The following is a 24,745-nucleotide window of genomic DNA, read 5'->3' as shown; positions in this document are numbered from 1 at the left end:
CACCGGATGTGTATGATTCGCAATGGCATGATTTGTCAAGGCATCCGCGAAACGTAAATTTTTACAACCACATTAGCTCCTTGTTCCATTACAATCGCGCAGGCTACATGGGTTTGTCGCTACTTCAGTCTTATTTTCTGTTACTATAAAAACATTTGCTAGCAAGCCCTAACCAATATTTCGAAACCAGCATCTGTACGACTAAACTGAAGAAGATCGTTAATGGGCTGGACTGCTTGTTCAGCTTTTGAAACTGAAATTGGAAGTCAGTTGATGTGTTTACATACGGCATCACATATCAAGGAGGCGCCGATTAACAGGAGTTGTGTTTACATTCTCAAGCAGTTAATTTTCCGCAGGAAACGTTACCACTTCGATCTAGTAAAAATGTCTATTAATTCGCAGGTGGCGACTGTGTGTGTTTACATGATCCTTCGTCGTGGTTGACTGCCATATCTCGAACTCGTGCCTTTCCTGATTCTGCAAAATGGCGAACGAAGAGATGTGAGACGTATTTAAGCCGTGTAAATTTTGAAGACAAGCTATTTGGTTTTTTCGGAATCTATTTTGTTTTGACCTGTGTAAAGTAATTGCATGATGGATGTCAACATGTCATGATTGATTTTTCAACTGTGACTTTTTGGTTTCTTTTTTTTTAAATTGGTGACGATTCAAAGATTTTACCCGTTTCCATATTCTAATAGCACCGAATTCACGATTTATTTACAAACAGTCTTTCAATCAAATCAACGTTCACCTTACGCCACGACCTGATAAAAAGACGTATCAGCGCAGTTCATAGCATATTTAGGTAAACAAACTACCATAATTACTAATATACTAGAATAAAAACCACCATCGAAAAATCGAACTTGCGTTAGCTAATTTCAAAATTGGCATATATATTGTCGTCAGTCGCAATCTACAATACCAGATCAAAGGAGATGCTAAGCTAAAAACTGCAACTTGCGCAATGCACAATATAACCTCTCGGTACAGATCAAACTCAGATGACTTACAACACTCAAATTAATTCAAATACCAAATAGTAGTATTTTTGTTAAAAACTTCATTGTTCTATTCATGACATTGACTAACATGTCATTGATCACGCGTTTGCAATCATCGGGTGTGGTCGCGTTTTCGACGATGCAGGAGGACTAAAATGATACAATGAACCAGCGCTGAAGAAATACCGACAAGGAGACTACTGACGATGTAAAAGTGGGAAGGGTAGTAAGGCAACATACCAGAATCGAAACATAATAATTAAGAATTATGAAGAAGAGTATGGAATTCAAATTCAACCTTCAGCAAATAATGAAAAAGCAATTACCGGTTTTGCCAATCTTACTCAAATAATAAACAAAAATTCATACAATCCCTTTGGTACTATATATGCTTAAACAGTTTTTAAGGTAACATGATATGACCATGCCAATTTGCAACGGTTTTGAACATCCAATTAATGTAGGCGTACCATACATCGCGTTTTGGGCGGGACAGTCCCACTCTTTAACGTTTTGTCCCGGCGTCCCGACCAAAAGTCCGATTTGGCGTTCAGTCAGTCAGCATAATACAAGAACAATAGCAATCGTCATGTTCTCGATACTGTTGTTGCTGTGTTGCGTACCGTTAGCCCATCTACTGAAGGTGAATGCGTGGTTTTGTTTGTTTCGTTGTTTTCCGCTAACAATGTTAGCAGATAATTGGTACAATTTGTTACGTGTAAACCCCGTACGTCAAAAGGGTGCTTAACGTTAACGAAAATTCCTTTCTACTTTTCAAACTGAAACCGATATTTAGCCAGACAGCGCATGAACTCTCGATGACAATATGGTCAATGAAGACAGCCGGGATGGTTTTAAATGTAGGCCCCAAATGTAAAATCAATAAATTTAATGTCACAGCTATGGTCTTTGGAGACCATAAATAGAAAGAGAAAATATGGTAATCTTAATTTAATTGCGTATTTTTGTTTTTGTTCTGTGTGCATACTGTTTTACGAATACAAAACCTGTTCACGTGTGATGGAAGTTTTTCCTGATAATTGTTTTTATGAGTGTTCGTGCACAGAATTTTCCAGCATAGTTTTAATTTAGGTTTGTATGTATCTCAAACCACTTAATCGCCTTTTCACCAATGCCCAATCAGTGTAGTTTTTCATGGCTTTTGACCAATCTTTGTCACACTCGTTATCTTTGTATCAGATTGAATTATTAGCATAGGTATTTCAATAGTAAAACAGACCGAAAGTTCATTACATTTGCTATTTTACGCTTTTTTTATTCTATTTAAACATACATTTAACAAGGTTTGTGTTTTTTTTTGAGTGTGTGCTGGTTCTCATGTTTTAAACTTTCTTCTTTTCCGGTCTCCAGAACTTTCAATTTGTGTGTACTATAAAATTTTCAAAATGAACTATCCATCCAACTCGGCTTCTTACAGAATGCTAATTTCACTAGTTTTAAATACTATTATGACGTCACAACTCAATAAAATCAGGTGTTTGCAATGCCAATATATTAATTCTTTTTATTTTGTGTGTTTGCACTCTAACAAGTTGAGGGACGGTATGCCGGATATTAGTGCGGCTTCTAGCATATTAGCCGATTCAAATATAAATATTGATCTGAAATTAGAAGCGGCAGAATGTCGCCGTCATGGATATATTCTTACTGGAAAATTTTTAGGCCAAGGAGCATATGCTAAGGTGTACTTAGGTCATGCAACTCAAGCTAGGGTCAACTCCAACGCAAAACTTTGGAATGCGGCACAACCAGGTCAGAAAGACTTGAAGGTGAATGTTATGTCGGAGTAATTATTCTACATTTACACTCAACCAATCATCCGTCCTGACTGGGGATGTGATCGCCCGCTCAAGCATAGTGCGTTTTTAAGACGGAAGCAACTGCATTCGAAATCTTTATAATTCCTGTTTCAAAGTGTTTTCGTTCCTATTTTACTGTATTTACTAACTCAACAGTAAATGTAGCGTACAAATCATATCGCTGCCATCGAGATTGGGTCTCTTTTTTAGTTATCATTATTCCTGTATTTATATTTATTAGGAGGCGTGCAAAACATGTTCGTGCAATTTAGTCTTGTTCTGACACTACCATAAATATGTACATTCTAATGGTCGTTGCTGCTTTTATTGCCTCGATTTACCTTTTGCTGGTGAGCGAGCGCGTGTTCTCATGTTTATCGCATAATCCCGTCTTGATTTTTCCCAGCGAATCTCTTCCACATTGAATTCTAATTTCTCATTAAACAAATTTGCAGCGAAATGGATTTATTCACTATCTAATTTTAATTCATTTTTATATTATCGTTTCAATACAGGTCGCAATCAAAATAATTTGTGCCGATTCTGCGCCGAAAGTTTATATATCGAAATTTTTGCCAAGAGAAATCGCAACTATGAATCGATGTTACAAACATATGAATGTGGTAAGCTGTAAATATATTTTTTATCTTTCGAATATCAACAATTTTTGGACGATTTTTCTTATGAAATGTTTTCGTGTCGCCTGGCACGATCTTATAATAACCAAATATACTTCCAATTTCTCCATTATAACGTGAGTGACATTATTGTGATTTTACCATTAACGATTTGGCCTTTCTGTGGTTGCCTGGTCTTATAAAGCAAGTTACGGCTCCAAAACTATATCCTACGTAAATTTTGGGGAATAATATAGAACCTCATAATATAGAATTTTCACACTTAGTTTGCGAGTTAGATTTGGAATCGGGCATTGATTTGAATTCAGTTTGTCCCCCACAATCAAGTCTGAATTAATGCTTTTGATTTCGTTATTTCAACTTGCCTCCTTGTGGAGTCGATCTGATCCCTTGTCTTCTCGGGCGTCTAAAGTGAGAGCCTGTTTGCACCTCCGTTGTAAACTGCTCTGCTGTGCAACGAATCTAGAATTCAATATTCGTCATAAAACAGTATCTTGTTTCACTAGAGAGGTTACATGTTTTACGCATCCTAGCTTTGTGTTTTACTCAACATTAAAAACACTGTAATTTCCCAAATATCATGCTTAATTTCGTGGCAGACGGTGATTCAAAATAAGTCAGTTTTAAATTGAAGCGGAAGATTTTTTTCAGCTTCAACTATACGATATATTTGCAACAGTCAAAAGAGTGTATTTAGTCCTGGAATTTGCTACCGCTGGGGATTTGCTGACGTATATAAACCGATGTTGTGCTAAGAATTCACCTCACTGCGTTCCAGAGAACATTGCAAGATCGATGTTTACTGAAATATCAGCAGGATTGCGCTTTATCCATCGAAGAGGAATCGCACACAGGTCTTTATAGTGCAATATAATAAAATAATATATAATGTGGCATAATTGAAGATGAATTTATGTGACGATGTAAGATAAATGTTGCCGAGGCTCACCCACTCTTGATGAGACGACGATAGCTGTTTCTAGCTTCTAAAAAAGCTACTTCCAGATCTACTCAAGTCGAGTGAATATTTTGAGTCACCTGAAGGTCCTAAAGTAATCCATATTTTACTTTCTAGAGATCTCAAATGTGAAAATTTGTTATTAACTAATGGAACATCCATACGATTAAGTGATTTTGGATTTGCCATCGATACAAGTGACAAGTTAGATTTATTAAAAACACATTGCGGAAGTTACGCTTATGCCTCACCGGAAATACTTCGCCAACAGAAGTACGATGGGAAAATGGCAGACCTTTGGAGTTTGTGAGAAATGTTTACTTTATTTATTACATTTATTTATTTTTAATGAGATTTTTATGTCAATTTTGAATTTAGTATGCCGATGTTTCATTCTTTGGATCTAGATTCTAGAGTTTCAAGTCGTTCATGAATTTACCGATGTTACAGATAATCTTTATGTATGAATGTATAAGTTGTGATGGAACTACCTTTTTTTTTGCACCAGTCCATTTAGAATTATTTATTCATAAACATGGCGTAAAGCAAAACAAGAACTAACATAATGTGGAGTTACTTGGGAGACGAGCATAACTTCTTGTGATAAAAATGTAAAAAATGTAAAACACTGACTCTCTCACCAACAACAGTGAAACACACACGGTAAAATAAACACACATGGCATAAGGTAATACAATTTGTAGCAATTGGAATTCAAAAATACTGAACAAAGTAAGACTTCAAGGAATTCAACGTATGCATCATAACCACGGCTGTCGTCATTTCCCTTCGTGCATTTGTCATATATTGCTTATATCAATGCTCAGTTGGGCTAATGATCATAACATCGGCTTAGCGATGCATTGATTGTACAATAAATATTGAAGAATTACTTGCACATCTGTATTTGGCAACTTGATTAACATTGTGACAGATTTCAACCAATTGGAGTATTTAGTTGTAAGATATATAAAGTTTGCTTATTATTGACGATGAAAAAAAACTCGTTTACTAAAAAACTAGGTTACTCTAAATGGGATATAGGTCTCCAGCAGAAATCAAATTCATCTCTCCTGCTAACACTAGGACATATCTTATATATATTCTATCTCAATCAATGGCTATAAGTTTGAAATTTTTTCAAGAGGCGTCGTACTATTCGCGATGGTAAACGGAGGACTACCATTCAAAGAATCGGATGCAAAGGCCGTTTTAACAGCCATGAAAAAACCTGTATACTTCAAAAATCATTTATCAACAGGTGAGAAAAGTGATATTTCATATAGTAGCCTACTGAAATGTACACAAAATTTCGCACATACATAAGATAATTTACTTTTCTTCCGCATACAATTTTATTAGTAATGAAAGCCCGTTAAAAAGGTTCATTCAGCCCAACTTAATTGAACCAGAATGGTCACGCGGGGTTGTGTATCGGTGCCGATACGGTAAGGCCTATGGGCGACATGCAAAAAAACATAAGAGGACTAATTCTGTCAACTCAATTTGCAATCCACAAAAAATTTATTCGGGGGCCGCATGTTTGTTAATTCTGTCACCTTCGTTAGTCTCGATTTGAGACCATTTATTCTAGATTCCTTTATATTTAGAATGCAAGGAACTTATCCGTGGATTGTTAAGAATTAAACCACAGAAGAGATTGTCAATTGACGAAGTATTATGTCATCCATGGGTAACAAAATTTCAACATCCGGACAATTCTGTTGCTTTACAGGTATTTCTTCAAGTATCAAAAAATATTGCAGTGGTTTTGCTTGAGCATCGCCAGATCGGTTTCTGAGAAGTGGGACCGACGTTTATATAGAAACTCTCCTTTCTTGTGTGTCATTTGTTTTTATAAAACCTTCTTCGAAGTTTGTGTGAAATTACTTTGAAACGTAAAAATTACTTCTTTATCGGGTAATTTAAATTATGGTCTTATTTAAAACGATCTTCAGTTTCCAAACATTTTGGCTAATTCGGACACAGAGCATTTGACTGATGTTTGATAACAAGGTACTTTTTTATTTGATCGTTTTTTTTTTTTATATCATTTCAGATTCCTTCGCCCAATCCACACATTAGTCATCAGAAATTTACTGCCATTGGTGACATGACGAAAGGCGATAAAGATGAATATGAATGTAAGCAATATACCACAAATTTTTTTCATAGTTAGAATAAGTTCCCTCTCATTGAACACAAATCAGAGCACACTGTCCTCAAACAATATACATTTCCCAATTATAATGAATTTTATTTTTAATTTTTAAGAAAGATCTGAGGGGCCAGTTTCAAGACATAAATTCCTAGGCCCTTCCCAACACCATTCTACTCTATTCTTGAACGATTTAGTGGAATTGATTTCTCCTGGCTTGCTATCAATATTCGTTTCACCAAATAAATCAACCAAGACCGCTGAGAACCGCTGTATTGGGGTGGATATAAATAACCTTATCTTACATTAATTTCAGCTCAGTTTGACGATCCCAAAAACGTATCCCAGTATTTATGCAACAAAATGAAGCCCAGTAGGATGGCAAAAGCGAACAAACTTCAGAACATCACTGATAAAAGCAAAAGTTTATGTAAAGAATGGACAATGTCTGATTCCGAGAATATGCCTGGTCGCCCGGAAAATAAAGAATCTTCAAATGTAGCGAAAGATATTATCGATCTTGTTCCAAAGCAAACAGAAACCACGAAATACTTCCCACCATCGGAGTTAGGGTCAATACATGTTCCAAAGTATAATTCCCCGACAGAAGAAAGCGTCCATCGTCCGCAAATGCAAAGGAAGATCGTCGGAATACAACCAGATAACTTAATCACTGTTGAAACTAAAGCAAATGTCCAAAAAAGTGAATCAACAGCGAATAAACCTACACCAATTGGAGGTAAGAATATTTTTTTGGGAATATATTGATAGTGAATCCTCAATTAAACGGTCAAGTGTTTTCTTTGTGGAGCAACCATTTTTTTCAGTACCACCTGAATTTGTGGGTAAAGTTCAGAAACTATATGATGTCGTGGGTTTCAAAATCCCCATCCTATCAATACACTTGATAGATGAATAATGTTTTTTTAACTATGCCGTGGTAAAAAAATAAAAACACACAAAAGAAACACACAGAAACGGTACCGGTACAGGACCATATACCGATACTCAGGAGCAGTGGAAACAAACAATAAAATGATTAAAAGAGTACAGAACATTTACTGGCTACCTTCGTATAGGTATCACGGTCACGACACTACAACCACCATTACAAAAAGAACCAGTCAAGCCCATTCCGGTGCCGATGCAAAGGCGAAAAATGGATGATTATTCTTACCATCAGAGAGCTTGGATGTCGAGTAGAGGTGATTGTAATAGCCCGGCTGCTGTAATGACCTCCGGGAAAACATCAACTGCGCGAGAGACCGCATCTCCGAATGTCATAAACATCAGAATAGATCAAGTTGTAGAATTGAATTCGAAAACATATACAGAATTTCAAAGAGTAAATCAGGTATCTTTCAACTCATGGGTATTAAACATCAAGGGTATCTATAAATCGTTTGATTGCCTTTATATGAAATGCGATGACAGTAGGCCTACTTCATATGACAACTGGTGCAGTTTTTTTTCTATTTGGCTGAAGTCAGTGCCCGATTTCTACATGAAAAAATAAGGTTATAAGAGAGAATAAAGTAATTGCTGTGCCCAGCCTCTCATAGATTTGGGCATTGAAATTCCTAGTTTGGCGTTTGGACCTTGCGAGATCTTATAGCTGAATATTTATGCAGTATTATTGACTTTCTTCTCCTACAGCAGGGGTCGGCAACCTACGGCTAGGGCTGGGCATTTTCGAATACCTTGTGATTTCAGAATCGAATCGAATAATTTTTTTGAATCGAATCGAATCTCGAATACATGAAAATATATAATTTGAAGCGACTTCATTATAGTAATTGATCCTCTCAACAAATGAATTACTGAAGACATAGAATAAATCCCCCAGATAGATTACTGAGCGTTCACACAGAATAACAAACACGTTTTATCAATAACTCACTACGGAAAATAGTCACATGTTAGAATTTTGTTAAATAAATATGACTCTGATGAAAAAAAAATTGGGGAATTCACCTCGACCATTAGCGGAAAGATGAAAACAAGATAGCGGCGATTCGAAATTTAGCTCTGAACCGATTCGAATAATTTACTATTCGATTCGAAATGCCCAGCCCTATCTACGGCCCGCCGGATCCTGCCCGCGGAGCACTATAATCCGGCCCGCGACGCTTCACTAAATTATAGTAACAAAACATCCGTTTTGACAAATATATTCTCTAGACTAAATTATATTATAACCTAACAATTATATAATTCACAATTACTCGTTTAATGAGCATATAATTTAATTATAATTAAGCAAATGGCAACAAAACGCAGAAAAGTTGATGCTAAGTGCAAAGGGTTCAATGGCGCTGAAAATATTCAAATATAATTTTATGAGATGCAATGAGGAAATAAATCTATATTCTATTCGAGAGATGTATAACTGCTTGATTTTTATTATAAAAAGTATCATCCGTTCGGTTTTTCAACTTTCTGAAAATATGTGCGGCCCGCCAATGACTTGCAACCTTAATTTTGGCCCGCGAGCGACAAAAGGTTGCCGACCCCTTTCCTACAGCATAAATATGGAATTTTTCTGTGGTCGTCGCTACTTCATATTCATCTTTGGCTTCCCTTCCCGACATAACTCATAGTTTTGTAAGTGAATTTTTATTAAATGAAAAAATAAAAATAAACGTGACCATGAATATTACTTAACTTAACCCATACCCCACCATTCCAACGCCTGTGATACGTAAAAGGATCGTCAAAGGGGTGCTCCAGAAGTAAGTGTACATGGAATAACTATTTTTTTTCGCCTATTTTACATCAAGTTGTGTAAAGGGACTGGAACCTATGGGCAGGGGGATATTCACTTAGCTGAAACAAACTGTCCCCGTACTCGTAATAGAACTAAAATGAGGAAAATCGGACTAAAATTATGGCCCAACTCTAACCTGGTACACATACTATTGGAGTACCGTCAAAAGTAGTTCAAATTTGTCAAATATGTTACAATTATTTTTTTATATTTATTTAAATATAACTTTCTTTCAGAAAACAATAGGTTTGAAGGGAAAATCAAAAAGCGCAAAAACCGGGATCAAAGAAAAGTTCACAGATATTGTAAAATTCAAACAAGATGCCGACAAGAAAAACAACAAACATATTTCAGGGCAATCAAACAAAGGCAAGCTGAAGCCGTTGTCACCAGAAAACAAAAAATCCAAATCCCCATTATCAAAGTCTGTTAAAAAATCACCCGAAACAATGACGTTTGTAAATCTTCCGGATAAAAACAAAGACAGTGTAACAGAATGCGGTCTGTCTTCTGGCGGTAAAGTTAAAGCCAAATCCACATCTCCGAGACAGGCGAAGTGCGGCAAAGGTAAAGAACGTCGTGACACTGGTACAATATTAAAACAAAAGAGATCGAATTCTCAAACACATCAAAATAAAGATAAGCCGTGAGTATTACTTCCATGCTATGTATCTGAATTACCACTCACTTTTTAAATACGAAATAGACCTATGAATCGTTTTATTATTTTGTCTTTGTTGATCATCATGTTGGTATTTTATTTCTCTTTTTGTTGCGAAAAAATTGCTTTTCACATTCACCACTTGACCAATTGGTTTGAAATTCTCATGTCCGTACCAAGTCGTGTTCATATATTTGAGCATCGCTCTCTTGTATTGTTACAGGATTTTTTGTTAGTCCATAGCGCTACTCTATTCGTAGCTCATGCAGTTAAATTTGGGGATGGATATGGGGCCCCAATCGAAGCCGTCGAGTTTGCCATGTCTTTACTGTAGTAGAAGTTGAAATATTAGACTTCCATTAGTTATAAATAAAAAAAAACTTTTCTACAGAAGCTCAAAAAGCATTAAATTTACTGAGTTCTTAAGAGGCTATCAATAAAGGCTTGTTTAGGTTCTTTTGTTGTCAAAATGTGATTTTCTCAGAGCTCGGAACTGAAGTCGGAGTCAAAACAAACTTTCTCAAATCCACAGTCTCGACTCCAGTCCTTACCTGAATAGCCTCCTCCGCAAACGGTTATTGGGCTGTGCAAAATGTATATTACCAATGAATCGCAATTCTTTATGTAATAACTTCTTGTTTGATTGATTTCAAATGTTTTCGTCTATTGCACCACAGTTCATATATTTCAAAGTTCTTAAAAAAAAGATCAATGCGACGTTAGCCACTCGATGTGACCATTTTGTGGGCAATTGCATGATCCTGGTATTTGGTACTCATTTCACGACCCAAACATACTACAACGTCTAAGATGTAAGAAATTAAAAATATGTATTGCTCATCCTGAAAAATGAGAATGACTCCCAAAAATTAAAGGGGTTGCTCTCAAGCTTTCTTTCGAGAAAACGAGAAACTTCGAAATAAATTAACAATGAGCAAAGACAACCGCGTATCTCAACCGCAGGTTTTGCATTTCATATCACTACTTTTAATAGTAGTCAAATATAAAGTTATTATTTTTGTACATAGTTCAACAGGTAGTCAGCAGCCATCAGAAAATGTTCAACAGAAAACCTCCGAGAATAACAAGTCACAGCGCATTGTTGTTACCACAACAAATCACCAGTTAACTGCAACCCACTGCCAGCCTACAACTCCGTCGATACACGTAGCAAGAACTAAGCTTCCATGTAAAATTTCTGTCAAATGTGCTTCGCCTGTAAAGTATCTTTCATCCAATAAGATTCGCGAACATTCGGAACCAACAGATAAAGTTGTTTCTACATCGCCCACTCACGATCGCTATGGTAGGAGAATTCAAGTCCGACCATTCTCTCGGAAATTAAAAGGTATCGGTGCTGGAGAATGGTGCAGGCCCCAAGAAAAAACTATGGTGAAAAAATTTGCTGATTTGCCGCAAAATGATCATCCGAATCCCGCAGATGCCGGACAGCTCCCAACAAAATACCAGGAAGCGTTTGAACGTTGTATGAATCCACAGGAACTTTTGAGTTATAAAGTACGACGAGGGGATTATGGACATGGTGCTTACATCCGAAAAGAGAAAGGTTCCTCTCGACTGCTGTATGCTAAAAATCCGATCGGATATGGATACCTTCCCACCGATCATCCAGAATACCAAATGAAGCTGGTACGTCTAATTTTCCCATTTTTATAGATGAATAACAATTTTTTCTTCGTTAATTAGGCGAAATTTCTTCCGAAAGACACTGTTACATACCTTTCAGTTCATTATGTCGAATTAGTTATAATGTATAAAACTAATAGCCTGACTAAAAATACATAACTAATCAAGAATTTTTCCAACATCCAAAACGTTGTATCTGTCATTTCCTTACTAAAAATGATTGACACTACCTAACAACCCTACCACGGCCCTTGTATAATACGACTGAAGTGTATCTTCCGACACGGGGTTAGTCATGTGATCAATCACGACCTACATGCTTAATTGAGGGAATTCGAACATCGAGTCAGCCAATTGTTACAGTTTCATGAATAAAGAGAAAGCTGTGGGCGGGCAGCGGTAACTTTGAGCTGTGAAAGTATTTTATTCAGTAATCTTCTAACATGTGATCATTTTCCCCGAGACTCAGACCTTCGAATCCATGTCGACTAATCAGCGCCGTATTGTTTTGCTTTATTTTCAGGAACATGGATGGAAGCAAAAAAGTTCACAAACTAGTAGAATGTACGACGTTGACTACACTAATCCGCGATCACCAACTCGAGATTACACGTCTCCAAATCCTGGACAAGACAGCGGAGAATCGAGCAGACTTCTCTATAAACGTCTTCAGAAACCTCGAAGATCAATCAATGCTTTGAAGCAAATTTGTGAACAGATTCAACCTTCTACGAAGACCAGAAGAAATTTTCTGCCTTCACCCTCGACTGGACTGACAATACGTAAACACAACACAGACTTGTTTAACACCGATTCGAAACACCCGCAGAAACAACAGAGAGTTGTATTGAAACTGCATAAGAGTTGATATCTTTGTTTTAATGTTTCAAATTGCGTATGCTTTATTCGTTTAATATAACGATTCGACATTTTCGTATGTGTTTTTATGATGCAAATATAAAACCATGTGCAAACAAAAATATTGATGTCGAAAACTGAAATAATGCAGTTGCAGGGGTGAAGCTGATTTTCGGTATTTTCCTCTCGGGGTAATTGTGAAATATAGAAAGAAATAAATAGCTTTTCACGTTAGGATAATAATCCGGTGCAAAACGCATTTCCATAGGGAAAAGGATCTAAAGTAAATTAGAGATTTAACACTGGAGACCCTGATATTTTCGTTATTCCGAATACTAGTATAGTTAGTAAAATTTGGAGCATACGTTTTGTAGACATTTATACGTTGTTTAAAATTGTTCATGATCAAGGTTGGGAATTTCGGGGAAAACCTTTAACCCTAATCGGGTAAAATTAACCGCAGCGTGGCGTTTGACGTAATAACTTTAATTTAAGCTTTCTACGTCCCAATGGTTTCAAGCAATTTCGCGTGATCCTATCCCGCTATTGCTCGAAATTATTCACGTATTGTGATAGTTTCATGGCCGCTCTTCTGCATAAAATATGCAGCCTATATCGGGTGTATGAAAGTATTTTAGTAAAACCGATTTCGTTGTTAAATGTGATTTATGTGACAAAACTTCCAGTGTTCGGTGTGCAACCTCTACTTGAGATATCACAGGGGAAAACAGCATCAACTTCGATCAGGAGCTACTTGCTCTATCAGTTCCGAACGACGTAATACGAGTGTACTATCAGAGAGTGTATACAACACGACCGGAAATATTATTGATTCAAATCGTCACTACTTTCCAAAGATGTAGATATGCTATATTTCTGCCCCAAAATTCGCACTTGTTGAATGACATTGAATAGACGCTCTTACAGTAAAATGGTGAACAATATATTTCGACCGGAAATTGATTCTGAACTAATCATTGTCAAATTTTCATAATCAGCAATACTAGTACTTCGATTACTTTTTTATATTTAATTGATTTTTACCAATACAGTTCGTGATATCCTTGAAATAAACGTCACGGGAGATAAATTTGCGATGGACCAATCATTTTTAAATAAATTGTACAGTATAAAGGTTATTTGCACCTAATATGTCAGTGAACGGTTATAATGAATTGTTTTGAATTGAAATGAATCGATGTTATCCACGCGAAGAAACAACTCTCAACAGGATAATATATAGTTAATTATGTTGTTATCGCAGGTTTGAGCCAGGTTCAAATTACTTTTTAATCTTATCACCCGGGATGTAATGAATTGGGTAAGCAGTGCCTATCCCGAAAGATTCTGATCCTCCCAAATATAGTAACTCCTAACGGGTCAATCGCTGGTTGTACAGAGACTTGTTTGCATTTGAAATTGCGTTACCACGAATTGCAATCAGCGGTGCGGCCGTAAGTACATTCTAGAATTAAACTGGAGTCTATCGTTATCATTCAAGGTTCGGTGACCGCTGCACGAGCACAAGGGCTATTGATTTATTGCAATTCGTACAGTAACCAATTTTCGAAATGGAAACAGTACAATTGAGATATATAGTAGGTCTCGTTGATCCGAGCAGTTTCTTTACCTTAATGAGATCAACAACACTCATTAAGTGATTGGACTGGTCACAAAAACGTTACGTCAATGTGTTTATAGTTGTATTGCCTTGTGGTTTAGACTGGACCGTGTATACCAGCGGGTGGGACTCGATCTGTAGGCGGACATGTAACATCGATTCCGCATGCTGTGTCATAGATACGCAAAATAAGGTTATGTATCACAAACGATGGGTACGAGAATTCAGAAATCGCGGTTTAGTGAGTTTAAGCTGGGCTGCGCTTAACAACTGAACGACTTAAAGCTGGTTTGTATATCAGTAGGTAATTTAGACATATTTGTGGTTTATTTCGGGTGAGATTTGTGATCTGGTTTAAATGTGGAATTGAAAACGCTATTTATTACCCAATCTGACAGGTGATACAGCGATACGGTAACTAAAGAGCGATTAAAAATACAAAGTGCGGAATTGGATATATCTTCAACCTATTTCACAATCGATTTATTGTTGAAAGATAAGAAACAAGAATACAAAACGTGATCAAGATATTAAAGATTATATCAGTTATATAGTCAGACAGTAGTTACATTGCCAAAGATTTGAAAACATGAATATCGTATACAGGTCAGCAGGTATAGCTGTCTGGCTGTATAGTCTTGAAAATCAGATAGTGGCAAGATATCTTTAGATCTTTGATGATTTTCAATGTTACTGTTTAATATTATAATACCATCATGAAATAACACTAAATATATGAACAACTGTGGCCACCGTTCAGCCATTCAATTGCCAAATGTCAGAATGTTATACAGTTATAGCTGTATAGTGATACAATAACTTCATAACTACTGAACTACTTTTTGATTATTATTTTTTGAGCATTTATCTGTCCATGGTTTTAAAGATGTATAAATAAACTTATCCTTACTTGTCGCGCTTTCTGTCTTTTTATGTAAAAACATGTCACAAGTGGACCAAAACTTCACCCAAGAAATTTTTTAATAAAAGCATAGATATTGATGAAGTATTGACATCAGTAGATCGATAGTTATCTGGTTATAGTTGTACAAGAAAATAAGTTTTCAGTGTTTTTCTACCGTGTTATTGAAAATTAGAATTATGTCCATTTTGAAATGTAAAAGATCATCAGCATAGCTTTCCTTAATGGTAGAAGATGAAACAGAAAAAGTTGACCAATTTAAATATTTTCTGAATAAGAGAAAAATTAAATTTCTACCACTGAATACTGAAATATAATGATTTGAAAAAAAAGATAAATCAGTAAATGTTAATATGCCATTGTTGTACAGTTGTATAGAAAATAAAACCCTTAGTTTATATGGGAGCACAATATTCCTCTGTGGAGGAGTCCATTCAAATGACTTTTATAACTTTATATATATCTATTCCTGAATTAGTAATTAGTATCACAGTATACAAATCTTTAATTTTGGCTGTTTTTTACTAACTGGAACTATTTTGGAATGTTTCATATTGACTGGTATGACTACATAATATGGTTAGTAGAAAAAATGGTTTTGTTCTGCAAAGGTAAAAATTGCAAGGTAGCATTTTAATAGCTCTCTCGAAAAAAGTCCTTTGCGATGCCTTATAAACAGCAGGGTTGATGTTGTAGTAGATATACAAGATGAATCAACCAATCCAGAGCAAATGATGCTTGGATTTAATCTATCCTATTAATGTTGAGGTTTTACACTGTACATATGGACACGCCCCTATTATATGACTTTCAACATTGGTTCCCCATGTATGTACGAGACAATCAGACAGCTCTGTTTTCCAGATTATATCTAATAAATGCTGCATTGGTTTATTCACATCTTAAATTACTTGTTCATAAAACTTAAATCAAACAAAGTCATTGGTCTTTCATTTTGCACATTGTTTGCAAACAATGAAATGTCTAAAATTCCTCTGTCTGCTTGTGGTTTACTTTCAGACTTTATTTGTTTCAAATCACAAGCTTATAGGTTTGACGTTAGTGATAAAATTTATTGGGTAATAAGTCTGGGATATAATGAAATGTTAATTTTTTGTAATGTCTGACACTCTTTGGGAAACGTAGTAAAGGATCAAGTTGGAAAATTCTTCAGATGCTCGAAAAGGCACTAAATTCAGTCATGCCTTTTGGAATTAAACTCAGCAGAAAAGGGAGATATATACTCTCACATAAAAATTCTTTCTTGGTGAGTGCTGCAGTAATTTTTATAACATTTTTTTGTAACCTTTTACTGTGCCATAGATTGGGTTTCTGCGGTACCAACTCTTATCATTGATCTTTATGCATATGATGCAAGGATGCTGCGGCAAAATTTGAAGATAACTATTCTATGTAAATCAAGAGAGTTGTTGCATGCACAAATATTATTTTTTTGCAATGATTTGAAAAATTTATCTTTTATTAATGACATGTTTCATATCAATATAAAAAAGAACATGAAATTTACCAAATTCACCAAATTTGCCTTCACTCATAAGCGTGATTTACTGGATATTTTGTCCACATTTTTTTCAAAATTTTTCTGCATTATATTATCTGTAATTGTCACCAACAATTTTGCATCTTTCAATGTATTTGCACATTTATATGTCAGGATGGATTGGGGAAAATTATTTCTAAATATAAAATTACCTTTCTAAATAGAAATAAATTATACAGAAAAAGTCACTAATTTGCTTTGGTTCCGCTTAACCCTACCTACCCTTCTATGTTTATCTTATGTTACTCAATACCTTACTCACCAAACTTGGATGGGATAGGATTTCCATATTTATCCCGGCGGAGAGGAAAGTCGATAAAACAGCTTAATCAGATGGCGAACCACGGCCTCTCCTCCTGTTACCAGTCGCTGTTGGGTATGGGATTAGTTAACCAGGTATTTGTTTTCGGAGGCATAGACTTGAGGGTGGAGTAAGCTGTAACCGTCCAGCGGTTACGTGAACCACCTTACGGTGGCGAGGAGTTCGACAATCCTCTTGCACATAACTATTCCCGCATAGGATTCGAATCTTCAAACTCATGCAGGGTACCGGTAATAAGAAGTGCAGTGGTGAGCGTATTCCTAACGCTTAGCAAGATGCTCCTCGCCTCCTTCCCACCGAGCCTATGATGCACGAATAGAACAGATAGTTAGTGGTGATGTAATAACAGGATAATACCAAAGCTAGGATCTACGGCCAATTGTGAATTTCTCATATAGATAAACATACTTCTTATTTTAGGTTCGTGTGCAGTTATTGGATAATACAATAATGGAATGTACACTGACTGTCGAAAATACAGGAAATGATTGTTTGCATGCAGTTGCAAATAAATTAGATTTAAAGGAGGTTTGTATTATTCTATGTGTCATATGTATAATTTAATTCCAAATTGTAATAATATGGTATATTAAAATTATGCTTTTCAATATAATACCAAGGTATTATTTTGCTATTTTCCACTTTCTCGTGGAGCTTTTTATTTTCTGAATGCTATTACAGCCTATTCAACAATGTTTAAAGTAAAGGCAAACTTGTATCCATTGTTATACTGCTCTGCTAATTTATTTAGGACCATTAGAAAATGACATTATCCTGATTCAGAGCTTTATATCAAATTTTTGGGCAGCGTGTTAACCGTGTCACCATGTCATAAGAACATAAGAACCAATAATAAAATTTATAATTTGACATTGCTGTATGATGTATTTATTATTTATGTATTACCGGTATGTATATGTATTTATTTCCGAACATCAATTTGGTGCAGATTATGAGTTCAAGCGCTTCAAGCTTGCATTTCATTCGCATAGCTGGAGTTGTTTTTCTCATTTCAAATAATAGTTTTTAACCTGCGATTATACCTCATTAGAATAATACATGTTTAGATCCTATATTTTGTATGTGTGTGTGCTTTTATCTTAACAGATATCTCAGAAATCTAAAAATTTGTAACCTAATACAAATAAATTCCATATACATCAGTTATTACAGTTTGTTTTGAAATATCGATTGTTTTGTTTTTAGGTGCAATATTTTGGGTTGAAATATTGCAATAAACAAATGGCAGTGAGATGGGTGGAACTTGATAAGCCTTTAAAGAAGCAAGTGGACAAGAATGCACATGATCCTACTCTTTATTTTGGAGTAATGTATTATGTTGCTAATCTTGAATTATTGCAACAAGAAATAACAAGGTAATTTTATATTTTTGTTTTGGGTGAATTCAATTTGACTTCAATTATATGTAAATGATGTTTTTATTAATGAAATTTGAGAATTTATCGTTTTAATTTTTTGGTAGAATTGTTTGATGATAAGGAATTTCAAGATATATCATTTCTCTGCAGCTATTTCATGTTTATTTTTGATTTCAGATTTTCTAGATTTATGTTTTTAGTGCATAAGAAACATTTACTGAAAACAATGAATTCAGTTATCAAATTTTGTCTTACTAAGAGGTATTTTACTTAGGTAATCAAATAGAAAAATGCAGCTAAACAGATATTGGTGATAAGCAAGTTATTATGTAAATAGTTTTTCTTCAAATATTTTATTTTGAGTCTCGTCTAAACAAAATTGTGAAACCTCTGTGAAAGATATAAAAAATTGTAAATATATTTATATATTACACTGAACTCTACATATACACATGAACATTAGAAATTCATGAAATTCAGAAATTCTTTCAGGAAAATAAAATTCTAAATTTTGATGATAGGAATGTCCAACACGAACTGCATAGCTTATTTGTTTCCATTCATAATTGGTTGCATTTGATGTGGTTATTGTCTGCTTTTAAAAATAAATTTAAATATACTAATACGATATGTATGATTATAAGCATGAAAATTCATTCTACTTCTGAGACTACCTCCTAAATTAAAATAATGTTCATTTTAACTATTCTGCATTACCATATTTAATTTTGATGAATTCGAGATAAATTATGTGCCCTTCGCCTCACCCGGCGTGTACTAAATAGAGTAGTTCTTTCCAAACTATAAATTCTCCTACCTAGCAGTCCCTGTTGTGCAGAGCCTTGCTTGGAGCTAAAGGCATATAAATACATTATATCAAAAAAAATTGTACTGATTTCTCTGTTAACGTGACATGATTTTGAATACATTTGAGGATTTAATATTAGATTTTGTCTATCATTGATTTATGTGTCCCAGTATGGACTATCATAATAAAAATCCTCACTTAACTACCACTTGAATACCAATTATTGCATATTTGGGCCAATTGATTTAATTGATTTTAATTTCGGTATTGTATATTGTTGTGCGTAATTTGCTTGCTTTGTCGGCCTAACACTGTAAGGCCTAAAATATTGTTATGTACGAAATTCAGGTCTGAATCCAAACTGAAGGCTGTACAATATAGTACAATGTATAGAGCTAAATTTGTTGACTGACTTTTTATTTGTACATACTTTTATAGTCTTGTTTTATATCTAGTCTGTTTTGTTAATGTCACAAATATTCTATTTACAAGCCCATCTCAAACAAAGATAAAATGTGAAAGCCCTGGGGGACAATTGTCTGTAGGTCAAAAGAGTTCACTTGAGGAATTTTTATCTCTTGTTACCTACAACGAATCATATTACATTCCGCATCATATATTGAAAGAATTGTTTATTCATGCTTGAATAGAAAACTTGTTCTTTTACATGGTAACTCACAAAGCTAGAATTCTATAATATTGGTTCATTTTATTTGTAGAAGATTTATACAATATGTAATACGTAATAACTAAATCTTCTTTTTCTTATTTTTTCATTACTAAAAGGAAATATATATAGAGCATGAGGAAAAAGCTTAATATGTCAAATTCTTAATATTTGATTTTTTTCTCTCATTCACATTTTTAATGAAATAAAAGGGCAAAAAGGACCTGAATTTGTGTTGAAATCCTGATTATATACCTTATTCAATCAAATTTGTCTTGAATTTTACCATATAATCCAAAATAATTAGACTTTTTTAGTTTTGACATCATAAGTGTTACCTTGAAAACAATGATCTTTTCAACACCCACACATGCTTTGCTTTGGTAAATAGTTTTTTCTAAACCATTTAATCATTTAGTTCCAGAAAGATTTTTATTTGTTGAAGTATTAACTATTTAACACTATTTTGTGAATTCATTTCCTATAAAAAGAATTTCGAAAATTGTTCAGAGCCAAGTATCAATGTTACATTACTAAAAAATTGTTATTAAATTATTTCAACACTCATCACAAATCAATCGGCTGAATTAATTTCTAACGACCATATTTTTATTTATAGAATGTAATGATTCTGAATAATATAATTATACAATAACATATTATCACAATATAAACTATTTAAGGAATGTTATGGAAATGATTCATTATACAATGATGAAATTTTTTAAATATTTAGAATATTAATTTCATTTAAAGTGTTAGTAAGAATTAAATTCAGTTTTAAAATAATATGGAAATCAACTTTTTAATTTAGCATACCTAATTTTTGATAGTTATTACAGTTTAATGATTGAATTGTCACTATAACCAGAATAATGTTTTGAGCGAATGTATTATTTAATGAGGATTTGATATTTGACATTATTATTAACCTATTAGTAGAATTAACGGTACTTCCATAGTGTGTGTACCAGGTTAGGCCATGATTTTATTCCGATTTTCCTTATTTTAGTTCTATTACGAGTTCGGGACTGTCTGTGTTAGCCAAGTGCATATATACTCCCTGCCATAGGTTTCAGTCCCTTTACACAGCTTGATGTAAAGTACTTAGGCAAAGAAAATTAGTTACTTCCATAATGGTACACACACTGGAGCACCATTATTTTAACATAATATAGTATGTGAATTTTGGGGACACCCTAAATTTCGCATATCATATATTTTATTATTCACATTTTGGGCATATAACTTGGGATGCCAACATAATTAGATCCTGCGCTCTTACTACGACACCATCATGCCTAATAGTTTAAGCTCCCGTGCTCTATTCCTTCAATATAAGTATTGGATATTTATAAAGTGCTTTATTTTTATAGGTATTTGTTCTACTTACAACTGAAGAATAACGTAATTGATGGTTGTTTACCCAGAAGTCCACAAGAGGCTATTGAACTAGCGAGCTATATGTTACAAGGTACAATGCAATATGTCATGTTTTTATAACGATTGTTTGTATTACACATTCTTTGGGGGAATCGTGTCTTTCGTCATTCGTAAAATGTCATGCAAAACTAAGATTTGTAAGTCCTGTACTTTGCTATAATATTTAATCATAGATGACTAAAATTGAATAATTTACTATTCTGAATACATTCGGGAATAATATTTTCAAACGTAGAATATGTATTCTAAATTGATCAATGTTGAACAGAGGAATTAATGAATAGACAGTAAATAAGGCAACTGGTTGAAGCTTGTGACTTTGAATTTGGTAGTGCACTGAACTTGAAGATAAACAAGATTTGATTACTTATATTTTCCAACAGTTTTCAAAAATTAAATCATTGTCTTGTAAGCATTCATTAGGCTCAAAATAACAATTTTCATATGAAACGTTTGAAAAATTATCTATCGGTATATTATCTAAAATTTATAATATAGTATTACTTATTCTGTTTATATTCAAATATTTGATCTGTTTTAAGAATCCCTTTATACTCTCTCAGCCCCAATTAGCCTAGGCATTTGGTTTTGTGCCATCTATGTCATCACTAGGGATATCTATATTTGAAGAGTATTGCAGTCGGTTGTTTGCATTGAAAATAATTTCCAATTGAATAATTTAAATCCTAATTTGCTGCAAAATTATCGATATTTTTCTATCGAGATTTGACATAAACAACGATTTCTATATGACAATTGTCGCGATTAAGCGTTGAAAAATACAGTAATTGCGATAAATGAGTTCTCTCAATAAAAGAAATTTTTCAAATAGCTTTCACTTCAAGTAGTCCTGTTTTTACTAAATTTTTTGATGTTTCTGAGGATGCTATCTCTTTTATAAAACATAGTTTAGGTTGAATTCGAATATGGAGATATAGGGGTCGAAAAAAAATACACATTTTGACCATATAAGAGTTGATTGACGAAAAAATTTGTTTCATTCAAGTTTTCAATTAAATTGTGTATTTTAATTTTTTTTTAAATAATACTCCTATTCCATTTATTTTGTTAGATTTATTTATATAATGATGTTTTGATTTCCTGGTAGATAGTGTTATTGCTAAGTTATCTTGAAACAAGAGCAGTGTAGATTAATTGGTCACTTCCTATGTTTTAATTTACATTGTTTCCTTATTACTTTGATGAAAGGAAATAGTTGATGATATTTGAAAGCTGATTTCCTTTATGTTCGAATATCATTAGATCAAACATGGTTTGAAACTGATCAAAGCAAAATAAGTTTGTTGTAGTTTATTAAGCGTGGTCAATAGGAATTTGTTTGCCCATTGATAATCAAGCTTGTACCAGTTATAAAAACCCAATATGGTCAGTTAGTTGCTCGTATCATATATGTGCTTCCCATCTATGCCTCATTATGTGAAGGCATTTTATCTGCCAAGTTTGGAAAATATATTTTCACTATAAACCATGCCATGTATGATCAAGCTTTTTCAAGTAATTTCTTGTTTTTTAATTTTTTTTAAATAACTATTCTAAGTTCTAACCATTGCTTTGACAGCCTATACCCTGCTTTTATTGTCCTTTACCTAACAATTATCTACTTTCTGTAGCTCTGTAATAACTGAGCAAAAATGTTTGGAATGCAGGAATAGTTACAATGACAATGAATTGAGTCTTTGATGGATTCCACTCAGTCAGTAAAAAATGTTCGGTTGAGTTAACTTGGACCATTGCTGATTGCTGTAATCAGACTTGGTGGTGTGAACAAAATTAATGTTCTTTTTATGAAAATTGTTATTTTTCACACTGACATTAATCACTGTATATATTATAATAATTTGTTTACATTGATCTATTTTAAATATTTATAATCTGAAGTAATGGTAAATTATAAATGTCAAATTATTTGGATATTTATTTAATACAATATACAGCAGTTAACTACCCTGGAATGAGATTTAAATTTATTGCTTTTTTATATTTTATTTCTAATTAATTCATCTGAATTTGTTTTTGATTATTAAAAACAATTTCCGGCTGTCAAATACTCAGAAAATGGACTTGAAAACTTACTGCTTTTTTACATTCTATTCTAAAACATTTCAATCTGAATTTGTTTTGACTCTTCGAAAATTTTAGCAATGCTCTATTTGGCAGTAAATAAATGCCTCTGTCATGCTGTTGTTGTGAGATTTGTTAATTTTTGTTGATATGTTCCCTTATTTTTTTTATTGTTTGCAGCTGAATTTGGAGACTATAATCCAGAAGTGCACACTGTACAGTATTTTCGTGATTTTATACTCTTTCCAGAGGTAAGTGGAATTTATTTTTAATTTTTCAACAAATCACATATTCAAAAATACTAATAATTTGTTACCTTTTTAGGTGATGGCTCCAAATGAAGAAATACTTGATTCGCTAACAAAAGAGACTTTAGATTTACATCAGCGACACAGGTGATTTTGTTATTCACTTCATAGTCACACTACTTTGCCCTCTTTTCAGTCATGTATGACTCATCATTTTCATAACAATGGTATGTAACATATTGACAGTATGATTTAGCTAAATACCTATTTTAAATAACTTACCAAGTATGTGGGTGTGACCAGTTGTTTAATCTATATAACTGGCAGATTCAAAAAGATTTTGCCAGAAATGTAGGGTTCATATATGGATATGCTTTGTTCGGTAACATTATTTATCAATTTGAACAACAATTAAAGAATATAATATTATATTGAAAAGGGTGGAATTTGTACGAGAAATCCTTTTATTATCTAAACTAAAATAGGGTTTAAATTATTCAAAACTTTGTCCCATGTGTTATTATAAGTCCTATTTACTGTTCTCAATTCAAGATTGTTTCTTATTCGGAGTTCTGGGTTTTGTAAACATTTTTTGTGTTATTTGATATTGTACTGTTGATTACTAATTTTTTAATAATAGTAAGCAGAATAGAACCTTATTAACAGTGACCACAAGTAATAGAAAATTTGGTTATTTATTATTTTCTTTTATTTTCAACTTTTTCTCTTGTATTTTCTTGTTTTACAAACAAAAAATATGATTTGCATTTTTTCCTGACATAAAAATATTGATCCCCATTGAAATATCAAAATTGTATCAGTTTCGCAAAGTGTGTTTGCTATGCTACTTCATCTAAGTTTTAGTTTGGATGCTTTAAACACAACGACAACTATATAATAACTCAAACCCCTAATCTTAGTTAGAATTTATTAATAAACTGGACACCCAATGTCAAACCAAAAAGATTTGGTTTTTTCCAAAAATATCAGCCTATTGCATATTAGTGGGCTCTCTTTGGGTGATTTATCACTATCTGATTTACAATTTCATCTTTATTTCTATTCATTTATTATTTTGCTTATTAGAAATTCCATTGTAATGTTAGTATGTTACTCAGTCAGTGTGATTCAACATTTCAATGTATTTAACACACTTAAAATTGTTATTGACAATT

At 33.7% G+C, this 24,745-nt stretch overlaps 2 protein-coding genes across 2 annotated transcripts in view; both read left to right on the top strand.

The window, feature by feature from the left end:
* The first annotated feature begins 2,548 nt into the window (after nucleotides 1-2,548).
* Nucleotides 2,549-12,633, top strand: LOC120330341 (uncharacterized). Its single transcript, XM_039397250.2, has 12 exons — nucleotides 2,549-2,800; nucleotides 3,346-3,453; nucleotides 4,120-4,322; nucleotides 4,544-4,732; nucleotides 5,572-5,687; nucleotides 6,037-6,161; nucleotides 6,486-6,570; nucleotides 6,901-7,323; nucleotides 7,664-7,938; nucleotides 9,588-9,997; nucleotides 11,041-11,662; nucleotides 12,183-12,633. Exons 1-12 carry the CDS (start codon nucleotides 2,576-2,578, stop codon nucleotides 12,525-12,527), a joined length of 3,126 nt encoding a protein of 1,041 aa, XP_039253184.2. The 5' UTR covers nucleotides 2,549-2,575; the 3' UTR covers nucleotides 12,528-12,633.
* A 3,441-nt stretch (nucleotides 12,634-16,074) lies between these two features.
* The window catches only part of LOC120329198 (tyrosine-protein phosphatase non-receptor type 14-like), a 37,572-nt gene continuing 28,901 nt past the window's right edge, over nucleotides 16,075-24,745 (top strand). The window contains exons 1-6 of the mRNA XM_039395737.2: nucleotides 16,075-16,327; nucleotides 17,364-17,471; nucleotides 18,150-18,319; nucleotides 21,174-21,271; nucleotides 23,503-23,573; nucleotides 23,647-23,717. Of these exons, the coding sequence (XP_039251671.2) occupies nucleotides 16,235-16,327; nucleotides 17,364-17,471; nucleotides 18,150-18,319; nucleotides 21,174-21,271; nucleotides 23,503-23,573; nucleotides 23,647-23,717 (611 nt within the window). The 5' untranslated portion in view covers nucleotides 16,075-16,234. The remainder of the gene's footprint in view (nucleotides 16,328-17,363; nucleotides 17,472-18,149; nucleotides 18,320-21,173; nucleotides 21,272-23,502; nucleotides 23,574-23,646; nucleotides 23,718-24,745) is intronic.

Source organism: Styela clava, chromosome 12 (genome assembly GCF_964204865.1).
Source record: "Styela clava chromosome 12, kaStyClav1.hap1.2, whole genome shotgun sequence".
Lineage (NCBI taxonomy): Eukaryota > Metazoa > Chordata > Ascidiacea > Stolidobranchia > Styelidae > Styela > Styela clava.
The sequence above is the reverse complement of the archived record's forward strand: the minus strand, read 5'-3'. Positions and strand labels throughout refer to the sequence as shown.